This window comes from Brachycentrus maculatus, unplaced genomic scaffold, assembly GCF_059751285.1.
Source record: "Brachycentrus maculatus isolate JH-2025_06_01 unplaced genomic scaffold, ASM5975128v1 h1tg000299l, whole genome shotgun sequence".
In the NCBI taxonomy this organism is placed as follows: Eukaryota; Metazoa; Arthropoda; class Insecta; order Trichoptera; family Brachycentridae; genus Brachycentrus; species Brachycentrus maculatus.
Genome location: NW_028281050.1, coordinates 657,253 through 682,715, shown reverse-complemented (window position 1 = coordinate 682,715; position 25,463 = coordinate 657,253). Strand labels below are relative to the sequence as shown.

The following is a 25,463-nucleotide window of genomic DNA, read 5'->3' as shown; positions in this document are numbered from 1 at the left end:
ACAACAAAAAGTGCAACTTATGACCTTGTGTGCTTATTAAGGAAAGCGTATTACATATCTTAACATTTAATTAAACTGCCTACATTACTAAAATACGAAATGACAGCTGGTAAAGCGCAAAAAAATAGCTTTTCCGAAAACTTTGAGCTCTGGTTTAGGGCCAAAAGTAGTATGGAATATTTTTTTTAATATTTTTTACGTTATGTGCAATTCAAAATGCAACTTTTTAGACCCATTTGTCTTTGATATCTAAAATAATAATATTTTTCATACATCAACGGCCCACTCTAATCTACATGTATATTATTCTTAATTATAAGTTAATGCCGAAACAATAAATAAAATATATTATTCTTCATAAGGTTTTTTTTTTTTAAATAAAAGCACATATTTTTTGACATCCAGATAAGTTAATAATTCCCTTGTGAATATGCTGAAAAGTTTTCGAAACTTTGTAAATAATCATTTCACATCTGAATCCTGATTGGCTGGTCTGTATTCTAGTTAGGTTCGGCTTAGATTCGAGATTCGACGATGACGGGTCAGTGCGCAGTTGCCAGTGAGCGATTCCACTACTGAGTTTTGGTATATTCGAACTCGAAGTTTCAATTACCTGCCCTTTAATTTAAATTTAAATCAATTTAAAAATAATAATTTCTTTAATCAACGATATCCTTAACTAATTTTTATTTCAAGTTTGTATTTTGATTCACGTTTTGCAAAGTTATTTGTATAGAAATTCCTCGCGATTTTTTGTTTACACTTTAGCTCTGTGTAGCTTTATTTATTGGTTCAACATTTTCCAGTTAATTTATTCAATAAAATGTCCACGCGCCTATTGAGTAAAGAAATTCCTGACATTGAGGTATGTTTTATTTTCTGTTTTCGAGGAAAAATACAATATGTAGTTTTTAATTACTTTTTTATTCTCAACATATTTAAAGCATTTACTTTGTGGTTAGTCGTTTTTACTTTTATATTTTTTTTACAAAAATGTTAGTAATATTAGTATATAACCACTCACCGAGATTTTTATGTCTACCGGTTTCGAGACGCACCCGTCTCTTCGTCAGGACAATCACTACCACAGGATGCAAACAATACTGCCCGTGACTACCATAGCACAATTTACACACTTCAAACTACACAAAATGTTTAACACATGCGATTTTGGTTTAACCGAAGACCAACATGCACTAGGGGTTGCAGCACAAACATGCATTAAGAGCCGAAGTCTAATCATGCACTTTTATTAATTATATAGATTTAGTGGGTCGCCTTCACAGAGCTGTCTCTGAATATTATTGAATTCCTAGGCAGAAGTCCCCCTATATTATATGAAAAAATATCCTTGCTTAATTTATTGAACAAATCAGTAAAATTAAATAAATAAAAAATATCATCCTTTATTAAAAATATGTTTACCATAATATTCTTAGATGAGATTTTAAAAATAAATACAAAATTAGAAAATTATGCCACATAAAAATATTTTATCAGTCTCAGTAGTGTACTGGTTGGCACATTTAGAGGTTCTGGAAGGTCAAAATAAATTCAGAATTTGTGAACAAAGATTTAAATACACTCAAAATATTATTCATGTGAGACTTTTTTTCATTTGAATATTTAGTGAAAATCAACTTGAAATGTAGGACTAAACTTGCTTCAAGAGATTAATGATAAAGTCAATACTAAATCGGTCAATGAAGTGCCCTATGTACTATCAACATAACATCAATAAGTGTTTAACACTCCGTTTAGAAACATGTATATTTATATTATGGAGTATTATTAAGCTCCAAAGTGCCTACAATAATAATATTTGTATCTTTCTACTCACCATATCATTACAAACACAAAGACACTATCAGGATACTTGGATTGAAATCAATTGAGAGGCACTCCAAACTATGCTTTATTATTCAATTGTCTTATTTTGGTATGCATCATATAACGTATGTGACAATTCAACTAATACAAACATTAGTAAGTTATGTTAATATACAGCCACTCATCTGTCACATCTGTATATCACTACTCATGAAAACTTTACCCCCTACTATAGCCCTATTCAGTCACTAACACCTGCATAAAATATCCATCATATGCGTTATCAGTCAGACCGAAGGCCAACATGTGCTAAGGGTGTTTGCCAAAAACAGGTCATGAGAGTGAAAGGTGACTTAAGTGAGCGGAGACATGTTTTCCCCAAATCAACATAACCCAAATACCAAAAAAATAATAATTTTTACATAATCAAACATTTAGACTATCAATATTATATTGTAATGTAACAAATATCAATCAGTCTATAGTTTAACTAGAGTTTTTAATTACCATAAAGTATGTTCTGTGTATCTTGCTATATTTTTGCTCTTACAAGTGAAAATCGTAAATTTTACACTGGATGTGTAGATTAATACCAAAAATATAAAAGACATTTTACTGTCAATTATACTGTTAAACATTTCATTGGGTTTCATGGTGAAATCTAATACAAATTACTGAAACAGGTTATAATCGCAGTATGTTTATGTAAAGTTTGCAGCTTAGCCGAGAAACCACCATTAATCGAAGATTTTTTTTGTGAATTGACTCAAGCATGCACTATGGGGGGGGAGTTTGTGGCTTGCGTATTTGAGAAATGGCTTTTTAAAGTTGCTTATAAATGTGGAAAAGCAATCCATAGAGGCTGGCAGTGCCAATTAATATTGGCCTTAAGGGTCAATTAATACAGACCCAATGAGCCAATTATTGTTTGAAATAAGAATCAACCTTTTATTTTAGTGCCACAGTAATCCATATTTATTTAGTACATATAAAATATCTAGCACTGATAAATGTTATCACATATTATTTTGTAATCTTTATATCATTCCTTACTAATTGGAGAAGGTTATGTAAAGGTCACGTAAAGTAAGACTAAAAGATTATTATAACTTGTTTCTTTTCCAGATATTAACTTCTTTAATTCTTTAAATTATTTTTTTTAGAATTTGCTGAGTCTCAATCCACGTGTCACCAAATATGCCTCGCTTGTTCCAACGGGAAAAACAAAAACTAACAAAGCTCAATGGAAAAGAAATGCCGATAGAAAATGCAACGTAAGTCAATTGTTTTAGATTAAAATTTGTCATTCATCTACAATCAATATAAGCAAAACGAAATGTATTTTGATGATTAGTTTGATTAAGGATTAACTTAATATCATTATTATGTCATTTTATTTTTAGACTTTATTAAATGTTCCATATTTTCCTTATTATTACAGATTTTTACATTTCAATCATTGTCCTTATACCTATATCAAAAAGCTGAATGCACCATCATATAAATTTTATAGGAGAGATACAAAACACATAGTATTTTGGCTCAACACTAAATATATAACTTGCCTTGTCAATAATAAAATGAACATTTAGTACTTTATCAATGATTATGTGGTTAGCGTTAATGGAAGTGTTGATTTTATAGAAGAGATATAAAACGCAGTATATTGACTTAACAATAAAAATGTAACTTACTCCGAATCTTACTGTAAATATGTAAAATAATAGTAAACACTTGTATGTGATAAACACATTCATATTTTACATTTTTTGACATTTTAACATAGATGAAGAAAAATGTGGAAGTCTGGGTATTTGAAGGGGTTATAAGCTATCATAGACTTGTTAAGTAATTGCCATTCTGCCCATGATTGACAACCATACTACTCAAATATTCCAAAGTCATACATATATCGTAGTCATACAGGAGAAAGTGACCAAATGCATTTGTTAACAAAAACGTGATCATTGACTATTTGATATCTTACTAGCTTAATATTGCCCTGAAAAAATCCCAAAGGATTTTAAGCTTGAAGTATAATATATTGACTTGTTAAAAATGACTAACTGCATTGAAGTTTATTTTCATTCCAAGCAAAAGTGACTTAAATGACCCTCCTGAACATTTTACGTTCTGTCAGTTGGTCACTTTCTCCTGTACGACTACGATATGATCAATCTCATGATGTTCCATGATCGAGTTTACAAAAGCCATCTAAGATTGGATCGAAAAAGGTTTCATTTAGCAGAGACCCTTTTATTTAAGTTGATCCTCACGAGACGCCATGTGATTGATCATATATGTAACCAAGGTTAATCAGATTTTTTTGTCTTTTCACTAAGTTAGGTTAATTTGTATTAATAAAATACTGTTTTTGATTTAAATATTTATAGACTTGTCCACCATTGGAGAACGACTTCAGAGATATAAAGCATACTACATTGTCGGAACGGGGTGCCCTGAAGGAAGCTGCAAGGTGCCTGAAATGTGCCGACGCTCCGTGCCAAAAGTCCTGTCCGACTCAACTGGATGTCAAAAGTTTCATAACTAGCATTGCTAATAAGGTATCCACATTATTCTTATTCTACTTGGAGGTCAGTGGTTGTCAGGTTCCGGACATCATGGCGACCTTCATTGTGACAGGTCCTTAATAGTTCAATCTTGCCCTCCAGCCTATTCAATAAACCTGACCACTCATTGTCATCTTCAGAGCATTATTACCAATTTTACACATTTATTGATCAAGGTAATATTTCTAGGTAGCGTTGAACCAAAATACCTTTGTCTTCCTTTACCAACCACGGTTGATAAAGGAAGACAAAGGTATTTTGATAAAAAAAAAATCCAAAAAGAATTAAAAAAAAAAAAAAATATATATACAGTATCTACTCAATGAATTAGGGCCACCCATTATTTTTTTGAATACTCTGAAATCTTTTGGATTATTATATTTATTTTACATAAATACTTTAAGTTTTCTATTGACATCTAATATCATGTGTATTACCTTCAATAATATGTAAAATATACCTGGATTATTTAAGCCTTTACAAAATTTCAAACCCTTTTTCTGAGAAAGGTCCCTAATTAGCACAGGTAGACAGATAGTTGAAAGTTCATAAAATAGTCCTATCTCATTTATTAGTGAAGTTTCTTGAGTTCTGGTTGTTGTTTTGTTCAGAGAGGTTATAAAGTTATCGTGTCTTGTGAAAAAAACTTAATTTTTAATTTTAGTTCATAAAGTTTTAAAAAAAAATTGTAAACACAAGTGTTTTTTTTGAAAAGGACAAAATGGGAAAAAGTAAAGACATTTCTGAGGAAAAAAAGTCTAGTGTAATAGTGCTACTGAAATTAGGAATACTATCTAATAGAGAAATTTCAAAAAAAGAAAATGTTTCTCGTCAAACAGTGGACAGAATTTCAAAATCAATAAAAAATCAGTCACCCGCCACCAGCAATCGGCGAAAGAACTGTCGTAGGATTAGAAAAACAACACCGAGGACTGATCGAAAAATCGTTCAAAGTGCCTTAGAAAACCGTAGTGCACCAGCAAAAACATTAAAAATAAAATTGGAAGAAGAGAGTATAAATATATCGGTATCAACACTGAGGCGACATCTTTACGAAGTAAATCTGAAATGCAGGCGCCCTGTAAAAGTACCAAAATTGACACCACGAATGAAAGCGGATCGATTAAAATGGGCCAGGCTACATTGAAATTACTCGGTAGATGATTGGAAAAAGGTATTTATTTAAATTGAATTTTCAACGTATCATTTTAGTAAATAAACTTATATATTTGAATTAAACTTAAATTTTCATTATTTTTCAGGTCATCTTTAGTGATGAGTGCCGGTTAGAAGCCGTGACAGAGAGCCGTCGATTCGTCAGGAGAACACCAATGGAACGTTACAATGAGGCCTGTGTGGTAAAAGTTATCAAACACCCCCCTGCAACAATGATATGGTCATGTTTTATTAACAATTTACCTGGGCCGTTGTTTTTCGTGGAAGGAACAATGAACCAAAATTCCTATAAGCAGGTCCTCGAACGAATTTTATTGCCCTTCTACCATACACTCGACCCAACAGAAGGTCCATACACCTTCATGCAGGATGGGGCACCTTGCCACCGGGCTAAATCAATAATAAAATTTTTGTCTAACAAAAATCTGCCTTTGCTCCCCTGGCCTGGAATTCTCCGGACCTTAATCCTATAGAAAACGTATGGAGCATGTTTAAAAATAAGGTATACTCATTTCCAAATCCGACAGTAGACTGTCTAAAAAAATATATTAAAAAAAATTGGTCAGAAGACGAAGAAATAAAAAACATGATAAAACAGTGCATTTTAAGTATGCCAAAAAGAATTGAGGCAGTTATTTCTGCCAAAGGTGGAAATACTAAATACTAACTATATTTATATGAAAATATATGCATAATTTAAGCGTTATAAAGTGTTCATGTGTAAATAAAATTCAATGTTGTTTTATTCAAGGTTTTCTCTGAGTTATTCCTGTTTGAATTGAGAAATTGCGCGAAATTCTGCGTGGCCCTAATTCATTGAGTAGATACTGTATATATATATATATATATATATATATATATATATATATATATATATATATATATAACGTGGTAATATTTTCCTTTTGAAAATTAAGTGTAAATAATATGTAAAGTGGGTGTATAATAATAAAATAAACAATGTGTTGCTTTGTAATTAAAGTTTATTCTTAATTTATCTTTATAATAATTTTTATATCTATCTATCTATCTATCTATCTGATTCTGACAGTCAATAATATTATCGGAAGTCTTTTGTTTTATTCTGAGCGACGCATGCGGCATCTGGTGGTAGAACTGTTTTATGTAGGTACTTTTTGTAAGTACTTAATAAAATGTATAGGTAGGTACCTAGTTATTTTATTACATCTCCCCCCTTGGGGATGAAAATTCATAGTAAAATTTTCACTCGTCCTCCGGATCATCTTCTTGTAGTGAAGGGACTGGTATAAGTTTAGTGATATGATAAAGTTTTTTTTTTTTTCTTTCTTTCTTTTTTTTCCTTCTTTTTTTTCTTTTTTTTTTCTTTCTTTCTTTTTTTTCCGTTCTTTTTTCTTTCTTTCTTTTTTTTGTATTTTTTTTTCTTGACCCTTTTAAAGTAGACACAGTTTTTTTCAATCCATTTGTTTTTTTCTTTTGAATTCCTTCATTTTTATTCAGATCTCTTAAAGTATCTTCTAATATAACCAAATGTACAACTTTTAATTGTTCATCTGCATTTTCATTCGATTCTAAAACTGGATTCCTGCTTAGACAATCTACTTCTAAATTCTTCTTTCCTGGAGTATATTTTGTTTTATATTTTGTAGTATTTTTTTCTACTTTATTTTTATTTTCATTCTTCAAGCACTGTTTCTGTGTTATTTGTATGTCTTCATTTTTATTCTGATCTTTTAAAATATCTTCTAATTTAACCAAATTTACAACTTTTAATTGTTCATTTGCATTTTCCTTCGATTCTAATACTGGATTCCTGCTCACACAATCTGCTTCGAAATTCTTCTTTTCTGGAGTATATTTTATTTTATATTTTGTAGAAATTTTTTTCACATGATTTTTATTTTTAATTTTATCACTAGTTCTTAAATTTCCACGTCTTCTTTGATTATCTTCTAATCGTTTTCTTTGATCATCTTCTAATTTTTCTCTCTCACTCCGAACATATTGTAGTAATTGTTTTAATACATCTAATGTTTCATAATCCATTTCCAATTAACAAAATTGTCGTTTTATAACGTGGTAATATTTTCCTTTTGAAAATTAAGTGTAAATAATATGTAAAGTGGGTGTATAATAATAAAATAAACAATGTGTTGCTTTGTAATTAAAGTTTATTCTTAATTTATCTTTATAATAATTTTTATATCTATCTATCTATCTATCTATCTGATTCTGACAGTCAATAATATTATCGGAAGTCTTTTGTTTTATTCTGAGCGACGCATGCGGCATCTGGTGGTAGAACTGTTTTATGTAGGTACTTTTTGTAAGTACTTAATAAAATGTATAGGTAGGTACCTAGTTATTTTATTACATATATATATATATATATATATATATATGTGTGTGTAAATATAATTTTATTCTTTACATCTTTCGATGTTTTCCTAATACATGTAATAATAATAATAGTAATAATCTTGGATGATTTCAATAGCGCCATATTCGTAAAATACTACCACCTATAGATTATAATATGAAAATAATAATGGTAGATAAAAAAATATTAAAGAAAAACGTCCTCAATCGGCTGAGTCTGAAAGGGGGAAAGTGAAGCCGTCTTAATAGTGCCTTCGACGTGTACTTGTATTTAAGTCAATTTAGTAATATAACTATATGTATTGTGAATTTCAAACTTTTAACATAACAAACCTTTTTACTTTGATTTACCAGATATTGTATTTTATTTTGAGATTGTTTGGCTAAGCATAATCTTAATACTCACATTTTTAGGGATAGTTGCATATGTCTATTAAAATATGTCATAAAACATTTCAGAATGTTTCTAATAAAAGGATTTCATTTTGTATTTCAGAACTACTATGGAGCAGCAAGAGCGATATTGTCTGACAATCCGCTGGGACTGAGTTGTGGGATGGTCTGTCCCACAAGTGACTTGTGTGTGGGAGGATGCAACTTGCAAGCTAGCGAGGAGGGAGCTATCAACATCGGGGGCCTGCAACATTTTGCTGTTGATGTAAGAAATATTGAATAATTTACATGTGATTTCTCACATTCTAACCCAGTGAACTCCTTTTCCTCTTCTTAAGTGCCTACTATTTCGTTTTCATTTTCTTACCCATATAGCAGTTATGTCATTCGTCCTGAGCGTCTTCGCTGACTGATGGCATCTGTATTCCATCAAAAATATTCCACTCCCCTTCCATATCTTGAGCGCAGGATCACCTTACCTTTGTATAATTAAAACATTCTCTCCATATATATCACGAACAATCATGAGATGCTGACTGAATAGAAATTTTCAAAATGGTAAAACTATTAAAAATATGAAATTGTTTTTTGTAGATACTAGTACACACTATTCTCTTTGTGTGTAGAATTCATCCGTTGATTTGTTAACCATATAACAACCTGTCATGGGTGAAATTAGCAATGTCTTCATTGTATACTGTAACCAAACCTAAAAATGTCTTCCTTATCAATCCTAACCTAACCATATTTCCGTCACAGATAACCTAACTACTAACTAACCTAAGCATACAATATCTCATTTGCAGCAATCAGACTTTGCTGGCTTACCTATCTAAGTGTTATGTGCAGACCAAACTTTACCTATCTCTTGCAGATCTTTAAACAAATGAAGATTAAACAGACATTGGATCCAAAACGTCCCCCTCTGTCCCAGGGTGGAACTCACAAGATCGCACTCCTGGGAGCGGGGCCTGCTAGTATTAGCTGTGCTTGCTTCCTTGCTCGAATGGGCTATTCCGATATTACTATCTTCGAGAAGGAAAACTTTTTGGGAGGACTAAGGTAAAACAGTAAATTTGTATTGTTCTTTCGATTTCTTATATAATATTGATCTTCTTTGTGTATTTACCAGTTAGCTAGGCCATGTACTCTTCATGCCTCCCGAGAGCTTAATCAAACTTGCCTCTTTTACAAGGCAAGACTTCTGCCACCCAGGATGACCACTGCTGATAATATCTCTGCAGTTCTCAGCCTAGAAGCAATTTGTTCTCTATATAGGTAGCAGATATGGAATAAGTAAGACATGTGTTGATGATCACTACGGAAAGAAAATCACCAACTAGTGCTTTTTGGAATGCTCAGTCCAGTTATACACATTTTCAAGCTTAGGTGTTTTCTGCCAATGTCATGTCATTTGTTTTTCTTGTCACTAAAGAACAAAGTGGAGTATAAGAATATTATCTGTTTTGTAGTTTTTAGAGCAGTTAAAATGTCAGATACTGTATTTTGTAAGAACACCCTCAAGTTTTACGACTTAAAAAGAAACAATTTTTTTATTCAGCTCTTCAGAAATCCCACAATACCGTTTACCATTCGATGTGGTCCAGTTTGAGATTGATCTTGTGAAGGATCTAGGAGTTAAAATTGTTTCTGGCAGATCACTATCAACTGAGGATCTCACTGTGAAGGTACTCCACATATTTAATTCAGTATTTTCAATTAATTGAATGTTTATATTGTACTCGAAAGTTAAAACGCCTTGATGCATTTCCAATGGCTATTATTGATCTGTATTTTTAGATACTCATTAAAAGATTAACATGCCAATTGGTTGGATTGACAAGATTTTATGTGTAATAAATATGCTGTATAAAATGTTTCTCAGTAATTTGCACCTTACCCACATATCACCAGATACATACAAGTATCCTGTCTAGCAATTGGTGGCATGTAGTTTTACATTACAGAATATTTGAGATTTCTGTTTGAGACAAGTTTTCTGTAACCCGGCGCTAATCTTTGCAAAAACCTCCCACACTCTAGCAATAGCATGCAAAAGAAGTATTTATATATTTTTATACTTTATTATTTTATGATTTTAGAAACTTTTTGACGATAAGTATGCTGCCGTGTTTTTAGGAATTGGTTTGCCTGAGCCAAAAATAATTCCAATCTTCAAAGACCTCACTCCCGAAATGGGATTCTATACAAGCAAAAACTTTTTGCCGAAAGTCGCAAAAGGAAGCAAAAAAGGTAAATTTTATCAAAAATAACATCCATAAAATTATCGTTCCACCAATGGCATGTAATGTTGCAGAAATGTAGCCCCAGAGTAACAGGTTTGAGTGTTTTTACGCTCTGCGTATTGCAGGCTATCTTTTAACTAACTACTCAGATGTGGTGCGAGTAGAAAAGGATTGATATTTTAGCGACACATTTATTGACATGAACTTTTTTAAATTACTTCTATATTTTATCATACTCTGAGGTCATAGTACTAGCAGATAACAGTCAGCGATAGCCACTTAATAATAATAATAATAATAATAATTTGGATAATTAGTATAGCGCCAATTTCTTAAAATACTACCTCAAGGGCGCTTATAAAGACATGGATAGTAATAATAATAATAATAGGATGATGATGATAATGATATACAAAAAATAAATGGATTAAAATGTCGTCAATCGGTCTCGGGCCGTCGAGTGGGCTGAGTCTGGAGCAGGGAAAAGATGAGCCGACGTATTAAAACACCTTCCTCTTAATCCCCATGGGCTGGAGAATTCCAAGGTGTTAGGCAGGACGCCTCCCCGAGCGATGGTCACGCTGGAGGGCAGCTTATTGAGCTCCTCGTCATTGTGGATGACCAACTTCCAACATCCAGACTAGCACAGTTCAAACGGGACTTCACTTTTATCCTCTTTTGCCGCCCTTCCGTGATCCGGCATGATGGTTTTGTCTCTGAAGTTTTCTGCTTTCGCTTTCATACGAATGAGAGCTGGCGTAATGGAGTTATTTAAGGCTGTAGTTCGATTTCATAAAGTTTAACCGTTTAAGCACATGTTCTAGGATCGTTATTGTCTTTGCACATTTTTATTGCAGTCATTTATCCCCGAGAAGCTAGGGATTTCGGATGAATATACTATGGTTGTAACATACCCTTAAGGGACGAACACAAAGCACTTTTTAACGCTTAATTGCCACATGTGTTTATTCGGCACAGACTCTTAGAAATACGCTACACCGTTTAGGACCCGCATTGCTATATTGAATGATGCAATGATATTATCGATGCACTTTCATCAGTTAACAGCTAACCTTTGTAAAATTATAACTTTTAACCACTTCATGTTAACACTAATCACTATATTTATAGATGAGCAAAAAATTGTAGACTTGAGATGTAAATATCCGGCGAAAATTAAATAAATAATGAAGCGTGGCTCTCTCAGCAGCCGCGTCGGGCGCTCGAGGAACCACACTCAATAAATTCATAGTTGTAATAAAATCCTTTGGTTTCTTATGTTGCACGCCCCATATCAGACAAGTTCAAAAATATTATTTTGTAAAAAGTAGTATATTGTTTCAGTTAACATAATAGAGAGCATTGAAAGATGTTTGGTTCAACGTTTGGTGAAAGAATCACTTATTGCACTCATTATTTTATAGATTCAAATAATATCTATGCTTTTAAGGATAAATTTAAAATTTTATAAATTTCAGCATAGGAATAATCTCTAATTCCCATACAAAGCATCCACCCAATTCTTCTCTATCGGATGAATGTAAATGTTAAATAATAATTGTATTGCAGGAATGTGTGCATGTAGTAGCGGAGTGACTCTCCCCCGGCTGTCAGGGAATGTGATTGTCCTAGGAGCGGGTGACACCGCTTTTGATTGTGCTACTTCTGCTCTTCGTTGTGGAGCCAAGAAGGTGTTTGTGGTCTTTAGGAGAGGTTTTTCCAACATTAGAGCTGTACCGGAGGAGGTAAGTAAACACATATTATTACTAATATATCCAGAGCTATTCAAAATTGTATCCAATAATGTTGATGTGTAATTTGGCTATGACCCTTCAGTAAAAATAAACAAGAAGCCGGTGATTTTCAGTTACCTTCTAGTAAACTAGAATGGAAAAAAGGAACTTACTTTTTTTGCATGTTTGATTTTTTTTTACAATTTTAAAAAATGGCAAAATCATTTTATCGCACTGTATAGCTGATTAATAAAGAGATAACGTTTTTATGGCTAATGTTGGCCAATGAGTCAAATATTGTTAAATAACGAGTCTTGCTTTCTTCCGTGATAAACATATAGGGCTTAGGACAGGGAAGGATGGAGAGAATGTACGAACCTGAGCTAGATGAGAAACCACGATCCTCAGTCGTATAGATAATGACTAAGGAGAAGAGAGTTGATCAATAGCAAAGTAATCAAAGACTTTGAACAATTTACAATCAATATTGTTTTGATACTGTGTTATTTCTATGAATATATAAAAATATTTTTAAAACTATTGTTATTTCATGTGCAATGTTTATGAATGTACACTTTGTTTCCAGGTGGATTTGGCCAAAGAAGAAAAATGTGAATTCATACCCTTCATGTCTCCATTTGAAGTTATTGTCAAAGACGGAAAGGTAATTTATTAATGCAATGCGATTAAAAAATTAAAATAACTATCTGATGAATTCATTCATAAGAATAATATTAGATTTTTAAAATTTATTCTGATGAGTGAATCAATTCAAATAATTCAGTAGATGCTTTAAATTAGTATTTCAAAAAAAAAATCTAAACATAGATAATGTTCTGTTCATAGAAATAAATAAAATGATTTCTTCAGATTATCCATATTAATTTCAATAAACTTCTCAAACGGTTCACTGCCACGAGTGCGTTAACGCTCTCTCCAATTCCGTGCTCGCCAGGCCAGTCATATAAAATGAGTGCGTAAACGCGCTCTCGTTCGAGCTTGTTCAAGCCAATATTAAATCCGATTGCAATATTTTTTTTATTAGAATATATAGAGACATCTATGAGAAAGATCAAAAAATACTAAAATATTACAATTTAATGATATTTCCAAAGTCATCTTTCTAAAAGCTTTCACATTTTTGTGACAAAAATCTGCTGGGTACAGCCATATTAATACCTTACGGCATTGAAAGTATTAATTGCACTCCCAGCTAAGAACACGCCTGCAGTGCATGCCATACTCCAGGCATGTTCTGTTGGTATCATATTTAATTCTTAGTAAGTTCATTAACAGATTACAGGCATGAAGTTCTATCGTACGGAACCTGACCCTGAGAAAGAAGGTGAATGCATTGAAGACAGGGATCAAATTACGCAGCTGAAAACCAACTATATAATTTCGGCCTTTGGTTCCGGACTATATGATTCTGATGGTATGCTTTTACATCAATTGCATTTGATCTATTGACTTTCTTTACCATCTCTAGCATTTAATGGAGTGCTGTCAAATTATATACATTTGGCCATTTATTTCAAAGTGAATGTAATATTCACCATATTACATTCACATATGTGTGTTATATTTGAGGGTTTTTGCAACATATTATATAACAACTACTAAAAGTAAAACTTTTTAGTGTCTACTTTGTGATTAAATACATGATCTCAAACAATATGAAAACTTGTCTATGATGTCCATAGTAATTGTCTCAATAATGAATTGAATATACTCTGAACATAAAAAAGGATGTCATATGACTTCTATGATTTTACAAAAAAACTTTGATTTTCATGGATTATTTTTTTTAAAAGAGAAATACATATTTGCGTTTTTATTATTTACACAAATAATTCAATTTCATACTATTTCTGTAAGCCTAAGCGGCTCATTATTAGAAATAGGTATCAAATTGTGGTAGAGTGGGTTCGAACCGAGAAACTCTGACTTCAGAGTCCGCGACACTAACCACGGGACCACAACCCGACACTTATGATTTCTTTACATATTTATATGTCATGATAGATATATATATATATATATATATATATATATATATATTCTATTATAACTTTATGTTCTTCTTTCTTTTTTAACTTCTCCTTCCTGCTTAATTTATTATTTTATACCATACCCTTTTTTTTAATCTCTGAATGTTTTTATAACATAAATGTGGAATTGTTTAATTGGCTTTTTTTTAACATAACTATTTTTGTTAATGTTATGTAATGTCTATTATTGTTAATGTAACTATTGTTTGGTATATATTTTTTTTTATTTGTAAAGCTGTACAATTCCCGAACAAATAAAATAAAAAATATTTTTAAAAAAAATTTAAAAAATGTTTTAATAAAGATTATTTGATATATTTATCTAATATTTTTTTTTAAATGTCAGTAATTAGACTCTTTTAAACATTTTTTAATCATATTATAGTGAAGGAAGCTATGTTTGGTGTCCAACTGAAACGGGATGGTCTCCCCGCTGTGAATCCTGACACGATGCAGAGCATATCAGAGCCTCGAGTGTTCTGCGGTGGAGACTTGGCTGGGTCCTCTGAGACTACAGTGGAGTCTGTTAATGATGGGAAGACGGCAGCTTGGTACATGCATTGTCTATTGCAGGTCATTATCTTTTTTTTTTCAAATACAAGCCAGATGCTGGAATTTTTAATAAACATACACAGTGAGATCTGAAATGTCTTCTAAATATGAGAAAGATTAATCAGTTGACACATTAGAATGTTACTTTGTTGATTTGCCATGTACTTGAATTGATGATAATTTGATTTTGACTGTGAAATTGAAACATTTTAATTAAGAATGTTTAACTATGAAATGAAAATTAAAAAATTGTAAAATTTTTATTTAAAATATTTTTAGTACTGGAATTACTACCGGAAATATAATTTACACAATAAGATATGGGCTGGTACTTGAAAGTTCAGGAACTGATCACTTTTCTTACATGTAATCGATAAAGTTAATACAACATCAATTTAATACAGTGCTCTAAATGTCATTTTATGCAGATAAGGTTCAGAAGAAGAAATTGTAGTGAAATTCGGGTTCAACAAAAACCAAAATATTCTATAAGAGCCACAGCTGAGTGGATGCAGTCCCCAATGGATGAGAATACTTAAATCCCCTTGACTTATTACCGTCACATTTATTATTTGTTATTAATTTTTGTTATGCATATTTTTCTTTGAAATTTCATTTTGCTCTTTTTCTTGTTTCCCTATAACTCTTTTCATTCTCTTGTGTTATGTTTAATACATTGTATGTTTACTTATTTACATATTTAAAATTTCACAGTTACTTTGGTTCTTATTTTCTTCATGATGTATGATTTCCAGGGGATGAGTCAAGAGCCGGGAGCCATTCCTCCTCAACTGCCAAAGTTCCACTGCGACATCGACGACGTGGACATATCGGTGGAAATGTGTGGACTGAAGTTTGAGAACCCATTTGGTCTGGCCAGTGCTCCACCAGCCACAACTTCTGCCATGATTAGAAGGTCCTTCGAGCAGGGATGGGCATTCGTAGTCACGAAGACCTTCAGTCTTGATAAGGTGAACAATGATAATGAATCTTTCTGTCTTCTCGGAATCATTTTGAGATTAATCTGCAGAAGTGACAAAAATCTTAGTCTCACAAATGAAAGAAATACAGTGAAACCTCTATCTATCGTTCCTCGAATAATTGTTTTCCCGGATGTGTCATTTTTACAATTATCAATTTTTACATTATTTCCAATTTTCTTACATTCAACGGCAACGCATGGGATAAAAACTATCGAAAGCTTGTGTAACCGATAGCAGGAGAGGTCGATATTGATGAAAACAAGCCGCTGCCTGTACCTGCATTTCCAGAAACGTGCACACTCTTTAAAAGAAAACTTTCTACAACGCACATTCAATAACCGATGCTGAAAAAAATACTATTTGCAAAGCCGAAAATATACTATTAACTTACGAAAATAAAACTGTTAAAAAACAAAAGTATTTTTTAAAATTCTATTCAGGTTTGTATTTTTTTTTTAAATAAATACATTTGTATCTGAAACATGTATTCTTCTTAGAATTTCAGCCTACGAATGGTTATGCAGATTGGGAGGACGGTAACTTTACTCGGTCGTATCTACTTGCGTATTGACCTCTTAATCCCGCATTCATAGTTTATTTTAATAGGTCCCTTTAAAAACGATAGATAGAGGTTTCACAGTATTTTATATTTTATCGTTTATTTTAGCTTATAGTATTTTAAAATATATTATGTATAATGTTACTCCATACTTCTCAGATTGGGTGTTTAGTACTGAGCTTGTAAACAGCACTGTTTTACTTTAAATCTATATCTTCCAAATCTGTATTTTATTTGGTTTTCATTGTCTCATTAATCTTTCTCATTACATCTTTTCACCACCTCATTAATTTATTTCATTTTCTTATTAATGTGTTTCATTGGTCCATTCAATAAATTGATTTTACTCTCTCAATGACATATTAACTCATTACTTAAAATATTTTAAATTATAAAAACATTAAGAACTTAGTGGTATGATAATACAGTTATGAAATTGTCACCCACTCATTTAAAAATTAAAAAAAAAAAAACCATCACCATCAAGTAGTGTTATAGCACATAGCGAACAATGAATCACGAGGAAAGTGTTACATGTAATGGTTTTTGCTATATTATTGAATTTATTATATTGTATTTTAATTCCCAGGATATGGTGACAAATGTGTCTCCTAGAATAGTTAGAGGAACCACCTCCGGGCAAAACTTTGGTCCAGAGCAGGGATCCTTCCTGAATATTGAACTAATTTCAGAAAAAAGTGCCGCATATTGGTGTCAGAGTGTTGCTGAATTGAAGAGAGATTTTCCAACTAAGGTATACATATTAACGTTTTTCGCTTAATTTTGGTCTAAACTCCAAAAAAAATTCTGTTTGATTTTTAGTAAATCAAATGGTCCTTAAGTTGAATATTTATAACTTTTGCATTTTGCATTGCATAATGGAGATGTTGTGCTTACAACAACTGTAAAAATGTGAACTTTACAATGTGCATTTAAGTACATATGAGTAATTGTTTGCAAACATTGTGGATATGTGGCTTAAGAAGATACATGGGCGTTTTATTTACTTATAAGTTTTCATTATGTTAGGTTAGGTTAGATCAAATAAGGTGAGTCTAATAAAGTTAGTCATTTCACAACTATGTTAGTGTTAATATTGATGGTAAGCATGTAATCCAGGTATATTTACATATTTCTAGATTGTGATTGCCTCTATTATGTGTTCGTACAACGAAGACGATTGGACGGTGTTGGCAAAAATGGCAGAGAAATCGGGAGCTGATGCCTTGGAGCTTAATCTTTCCTGTCCTCATGGAATGGGAGAGTCGGGAATGGGCTTGGCGTGTGGTCAGGTACGGAATAACCATAATCTTGAATCAATCAGCAACCCCTGTTTTATATTTTGTTTATTTGTTTTGGATGGTAAATGTACTAATACAGTAGAGTCCCGAAAACTCGGCACTCGATAACTCGGCAGTCCAGATAACTTGGCCACACCTAGCAGAGTAAAAAACCTATGCGCACAAACCCGTTTAAGGTCCCACATTCCTTTGTATCGTGTCATACTCCCACTACTTCATTAAATTACAGTACCCTTTGTATTAGTTAATTTTCATTTTCATGTATTAAGGGCTAGTAAGTAAGGGCTAGTAAGCTAATGAAGTACTTCTTCTTTATATAAGAGTATTTGTGCAATTTATTCTCTGTGGAATTCTCAACCAAACAATACATACAAGTACAGTACTGTATTTTCTAAGGAAACACTTGTACTTTTTCTTTTTCAATCACATTCACCTGGCATATTAAATAACTCAGCCACCTTTCAGTCCATATCAGGCCGGATTTTTGTCACACTACTGTAATAATATTGGATGGATTTAATTTTGGAAATAATATTGTAGAAACCAGAGTTAGTAGAGGGCATCAGCTCATGGGTTCGGGCGGCTGTGAAGATACCATTCTTTATAAAACTGACACCAAACATTACTGACATAGTCGACATTGCAGCTGCAGCGCAGAGAGGTAATATTACATCATACACATTTATATTCTTAATAGCTGTACCCGGCCACATATTGCTGTGGTTCCATCTGATTAAATGGAAAAGAGAAAACACATTTCTAATATATTTAATTTAACAATGCTTGTGAAGCTTGTGTCCGCCTCCGTAGTGTAATGTTCAGCACGCTCGGCTACCATTCTGTAGGTCCCGGGTTCGATTCCCAGGGGGGTCAAAGAAATATAAGTGATTTTTTCACTATAATATTTATTCAATATTATCCTGGACTGGTACCTGAAGCGGACGACTGATCACCTTTCCTTCGTGTGTTAACGATCAAGATAACACTGTATTTATATAATGCTGTGCCCTACGCACCATTGGGGTGCGGATAAGGGTTTGAATTGAAATTGTGAAGCAATGAAAATATTAAAAAATCTTTGAAACAACATTGCAATTGAAAACATTGAAAATTCTTAGTAACAGGATATGTCATGAATGACTCCGCCATGAGGTATGTTTAGTATTGCGTGCATTACTGTTAATTTCAACAAATTTAATTTTAATTTAATGGCATTGAGGTCAAAAAAGCTGTTTTTCAACAAACAAACAAAATTATATCTCTCACAGGTAAAAACATTTGTCATACGTTGTGCCAAAATGTAACATTATGGCAAAATTTCAAACCTATCGCTGAATTACTTCAGGATATGATTACGAAAGATAAGATTTTGAACAAACAAAAATTTACATTTTTGTTAAATTATATTTTCCATTTAGCAATGTAATAAATATTTTAATTTGGTTACAGGAAAAGCTGATGGAGTATCAGCTATAAACACTGTCTCAGGCCTAATGAGTGTGCGACCGGATTCCACTCCTTGGCCGAATGTTGGTAAGGATACAACATTATTGTACAAATACTTATTCATTATTTCATGTCAAAATTTATATACATAGTCATAAGAGTGATTTTTTTTTATTCCTCTAGATGTCTCTATTAACAATTTGTCATTTAAAATCAGCCTGGTCATTCATTTTTGGTGGAAGGGGTAGTTATAATTTTGATATTAACAATTTCATTTTTAAACAGCTCCATGAATTTGTTTATTGTAAACAGTTTAACAATAATCCCATTAAGTCCATTTTTTTCTCCCATTACTAATTTTTTATATGACACCATTGCAAATCTCTATACCTTTATCTGATGGTATTATTAATCTTTATCCATTAGATAATACTTTATCAATCCTTAACCCATTATCTGACACTATTATGAATTTTTATCCCACTAAATTAACACTATAACTTACTTAATTCTGTTAATCTTAACCTCAATGGACTAGTATACATTGCCCAGCTTACAGAAGTTTATGATGATGTGAATACAGGTATGCAAACCCAACTGCCCTAACCTATCCTGCTATTCTCTTTTTTCTACCTTCCATTCCTTCTCCATTTTCTTAACCATACTATAATGATATCCTTCACCCTCCGCTCTTCTAGTACGTTATCTGTATCCCATCAAATAACTTGGGTAAAAATTTGAAGGATGATCAGTCCTCACCTATTAACACATTGTAGTCGGGCGCTTCGGACAATAGACTCTAGCCTATAGCGGATGTTTTTTGCGATTAGCGCAAAAATATATCTCTTTCTTAAAATTGACACCATTTCTAAACCAAATAGTATTTTCGATTGAAATTTTCAAAGAAATCATAAATGACATTTGATCATCAAAAATAAATTATAATCATAATTTTTAATAAAGTATTCCGTATTTCACAATTTTAGAAGCATTGTAAAAAATTGTTTTCCACTCCGAGGAATATATATTCCCTATACAACGCTGATACATATATTCAAATAATAAAATACCAAACAGTAAACGAAACAGTGCGAGCGGTATGAAAAATAGTCCAATACGTGAAATGACTCAAACTTAACTGGAGATTGAGATCGCATAAAAACTCTAGATTTCTGGCGATGCCTTTACACGCGACACACTAGCCAATCCGGACAAATACTCAAATAAGACATCTCAAATAACGTTGACAAACTATCGCCTAGCACCCAGGTAGCAAACTACCCTTCAAGGCGTTTTATTTTACGCTGATAACAAACCCGTATATTGCCGTTTCCCGCCGAAAACCGACAGTCGACAAAAACGGCATTTGCCGTGTCCCGCAGTTGACCGGTAGTCCTCGAAAAACGGCAAATGCCGTGTCCCGACGACAATGTATTAATGATTAAGTGTCAAGATGCGGTACGCTATGCACCATTGAGCAAAGAAAATGGAGAGAAGAATAACATTCATATCCCATTATCTCACACTAGAACTAAATCCATTACCTGATACCTTAGGTGCAGAGAAGCGCACAACATATGGTGGAGTATCGGGAAATGCCACGAGGCCGATGGCTCTAAGGGCTATTTCATCCATCGGCAACAAGCTGCCGGGTCTCGCCATCATGGGTATTGGCGGAGTGGACTCTCCTGAAGTGGCCTTGCAGTTCCTGCAGTGTGGAGCCTCTGTTGTGCAGGTTAATATTGTTTCATAAACATAATATAATAAATATTTATAAACCGCTGACTTTGTGATATTTGTTTGGTTCATAATACAATTCCTAGAAGACAATGCATCCAAAAAAGTTGAGAACCTCTATGCAAACGGTACAATGGCATAGAATACACATCGACATGAGAGTATAAAAACGTCATACAATATTTTATTTTTTATTTTATTTATTTATTTATACGGCACAGGGACCTTTTACAATTAAATATAAAAACAGTGCATTTATATTAAGTAATACACAAAAATATTAATATTTAGTTCAGTAGCTGTTAAACTTTCTTTGAATGTTTCATGTAGCAATTTCTTTTGACTGATTAATTGTATTAGGTCTTTAGTAAACCATGTTCGATACTTTTTGTTGAATGGTGTGAAGGTTGCGACATAAGAATTTATTGTTTTAGAATATGGAATGGAGTTTATCTATTGATTGTTCGATATTAACGTCACTTTTGTGACATAATATCGAATATATATATATATATATATATATATAAATATATATATATATATATATATATATATATATATATATATATATATATATATATATATATATATATATAAATATATATATGTCCGCCTCCGTAGTGTAATGGTCAGCACGCTCTGCTACCGTTCTTGAGGTCCCGGGTTCGATTCCCAAGGGGGGTAAAATAAATATAAGTGATTTTTCACTGTCATATTTATTCAATATTACCCTGGACTAATACCTGAAGCGGAGGGCTGATCACCTTTCCTTCATGTGTAAACGATCAAGATAATACTGCGTTTATATGACGCAGTGCCCTATGCACCATTGGGGTGCGGATAAGGGTTTTATTATTATTATTATAAATATATACATATATAGATATCATTTATATATCAATATATATCATTTTTAGCTTTAAAACAAAATTGACCGGAATTGTTTTATTTTATTGATTTCATCAGGTTGGTAGTGCAATTCAGAACCAAGACTTCACTCTGATAGACGACTATTGCACGGGGCTCAAGGCACTACTGTACCTGCGCGGGGTGGGGGCTCCTGGCGGGCCTTGGCTGGGCCAATCTCCTCCCACACCCAAGCATCAAAAAGGGAAACCGGTCACCACACTGAGAGGTGCTGATGGAAAGGTACATACGTAATTAAGGATATAAAAATTACCAGAATTGTAACATTAATAATATAATAATTTTCATCATTAATTGAGCCAGCAGTCACATATCGTACATAATACAAGAAATTTTCTTTTTTTGGAGGCATACTGTTAAGTAAAGCGCACATTAAAAAATCTTGCAATGTGTTAGTATCAGTATATAATAAACATTAATATCATAATCGGATTCTATTTATAACGTTAATAAGGAACATATGTCTTTTAATGATGTTATTAAATTGTTGATATTGGCTCATTTCCTAACCTAGCCATCTTTACCTTGAATACTACATATATGTCTTGTGAAAATTGGTTAATTTTCCATCTCAACCTTACTTTAAATATTTTTACCATAGATATTGGCGCATTTCGGTCCATACAAAAAGGAGAGGGAGGAAATATTGAAACAAGCTCGCAAGAATGGAGAGATCATGGGTGGAGAAGATGTGCCAATCAACACAATAACAGCGAATGGAGATGTCAAAATCCCTCTCGTCAAAGATATCATCGGTGAAGCTCTTCCTAGAATCGGGGCATATAAGGATCTGGATAACACAAAACAAGTGGTTGCTCTTATAGATGACGTACGTATTAATATATTCATTGAAATAATATCATGACTTAATTTGTGCAACATGATCTAGATAGATAGGCTTTATTGGTGGTATATCCCCATATATTGGTAACCATAGGAAGATTGGAACCTACTCTAGTGGTTCAGGTGAAATAAGCATTCTGTCTTTTCTCAGTTATCAATGGAAACAGAATATTTTTATACTAAAAATCCATATCCTACGTGGGGCATACTTTTTCCACATACTGTCTTCAGGATCTTCTGTCGGTTGCCAGCTCATTTTCAACCTTTTTGGACTGAAGAATCGTCAGCAGGGACATCTTGGGCAGTGAGAACCTGATGCCTTTTAAAAGAGGCATGCTTGATTGATACTCTTATAATGCATCTGGAGTACATGACCTAGCCAACGACAGTTGTGACTATGGGTTTCTTCGTCCTATGTCTTATTTCCCCATTCTTCACAAAGTCAAACCACCGAATGCCTAAAACGCACCGTTGACATCTATTCTCAAAATTAAACATACAGCTGTTTTGAACCCTTATTTAGGTGTCATGTTTCACAGCTGTGCAAGAGAATATGTATAATTCAATAATTGGCGGCATTTGATCTTCATCGAGTACAAATCCAATAACTAAATACTATGGCAAATTAGTAAATATTGAGAGTGAATAAAATGTGGTGTGAAGTATGTCAAAATCTTTATTATGTGTGTATACGAATATTCATTTTCATCGCATTAATGTACTCAAAAGAATGCATCAAATCATCAATAACCCTTTGAATAAGATTTTCTGTTTTTTTAGGATATGTGTATCAACTGTGGAAAGTGCTATATGGCTTGCAACGACTCTGGTTATCAAGCTATAAGGTAGATAATTTGTATTGATTTTTTTCGTGTGCTTGTGAAGCTGTATAAAAATAGCTTCATACAAAATATCTAATATTTAAAAAATGATAATATAAAATTTCACTTTAGAAGTAAATCTGTCTTACATAGTTTATATTAATTCTTATGACCTTTTTCTGTTCATAAATCATTAATTATCTAACGTTAGATAGCATCACAATGTAGTACATATTTCTTTCACCATAAACACTTCACCTACTAATGATATATTTTTTAAATTAGAATTTTAAAAAATAGGAAAAATTATATTACTATGAATCAAATTGCGTTAACATATTGATATTTAAATTTATACTGTGAAGAACATTAAAATAAAAACTTTTGTGATAGATGACTTTAATATGTTAGTATTAAGTTAATAAAATTTAATTAACAGTAATTAATTTATTTTTTAAATATGATATCATTAATAAGCAAAGAGTTTATTTTAAAAGATTTATTGATGAAAATACTTGATTTTGGTCCCAAACAAAATGTTTTTGCTTTCAGCTTTGATCCTGCAACACACAAAGCTTGTGTAACAGATGATTGCACTGGGTGCACTTTGTGTCTTTCTGTCTGTCCCATTATCGACTGCATCAGGTAAATTCAAATTAATATGTTGTTTTTTTTCATGTACATATGCACTTTTTTTTTCTTAAATGTATCGTACAACGTAAATAAGTCCGCCTCCGTAGTGTAATGATCAGTACGCTCGGCTACCGTACTGGAGGTGCCGGGTTTGATTCTCAGGAGGGGGTCAAATACATATACATATAAATAAGTGATTTTTTCACTCTAATATTTATTCAATTTTACCCTGGACTGGCATCTGAAGCAGAAGGCTTATCACCTTTCCTTCATATCTTAACGATCAAGATAACACTGCATTTATATAATGCAGTGCCCTATGCACCATCGGATGCAGGTTAGGGGTATGAAGAAGGAACTTATCCTCTATCTCTACATACCTTACTGTGAAGCCAGAATCAATCCTTTTTTTAGTGAATTTTTATAATGTTAGTATAATTGCTCTGGCATTTGATAATATATATAAACTCGAAAAAGGAATCTTTTTTGTGATGATTTGCAATAGTTTAGCGTGATTAAATTTGCGCACTTAAGTAAGCAATTTTGTATGTTACACGTAAAATTATAATTTTCCACTAAAAGAGTTTCCGAGATATTCATAAAAATAATTCTGAGATATCAGTCATTATCTTAAAATATTTTTTAAATGTCATTGAAGTTTTAACTTCATTTTTTTAGTTGTTGACATACTTCCAACCCTATTTGTTATTTCAACTCTATTATCTCATTTTAAAATTTCGTTAGATGCTTGTATTTTTGCTTGAACATCTACATTTATCACAATTTAAGAAATTCTCTAATGCCTGATTTTTATTTCAGCATGGTACCAAAGACAATTCCTCATGTAATCAAAAGAGGATTAGTTATCGGAAAGCCCGGAACGTTCCCAATTCATCCTATGCACGGGATCATGCAGTAGAAAAATGCTCCATTGAGTTCCAAAATACCACATAAATATGAAATTATATGTATTGTCTGTTAAACTAACATACAAAAAGTGCTATTTTTAATAATATACTTATATCTACATTTATTATTCTCATTATTTCTTTTAAATGTATATTACTATATAGATTATACAAATGTAAAAAAAATTAAAACAATTTTATGAATAATATATTTTTTTGAATTTTGAAATGGTGTTTGTCAATCAAGAGATGAAGAAATAACATGATAATTTATACATTATGTGATTGGAGATCAATTTTTTTCTGTCATTACCACCGTAGGGGTGTCAAAAAAGGTAATTCTTTCCCAAATATTCATTTAATATTACTCTAGACTGGTGCCTGAAGTGCGGGACT

At 32.3% G+C, this 25,463-nt stretch overlaps 1 protein-coding gene across 1 annotated transcript; it reads left to right on the top strand.

The window, feature by feature from the left end:
• The first annotated feature begins 544 nt into the window (after positions 1–544).
• On the top strand, positions 545–25,215 carry su(r) (dihydropyrimidine dehydrogenase su(r)). Its single transcript, XM_088267554.1, has 22 exons — positions 545–865; positions 2,994–3,104; positions 4,224–4,394; positions 8,431–8,592; positions 9,202–9,389; positions 9,889–10,015; positions 10,430–10,580; positions 12,143–12,318; positions 12,893–12,970; positions 13,603–13,741; positions 14,743–14,930; positions 15,665–15,880; positions 17,041–17,205; positions 17,591–17,743; positions 18,293–18,413; positions 19,202–19,285; positions 20,755–20,933; positions 21,902–22,084; positions 22,464–22,691; positions 23,486–23,550; positions 24,079–24,171; positions 24,979–25,215. The coding sequence occupies exons 1-22, from the start codon at positions 824–826 to the stop codon at positions 25,076–25,078; spliced, it is 3,120 nt and encodes a 1,039-aa protein (XP_088123680.1). The 5' UTR covers positions 545–823; the 3' UTR covers positions 25,079–25,215.
• Positions 25,216–25,463: the final 248 nt, after the last annotated feature.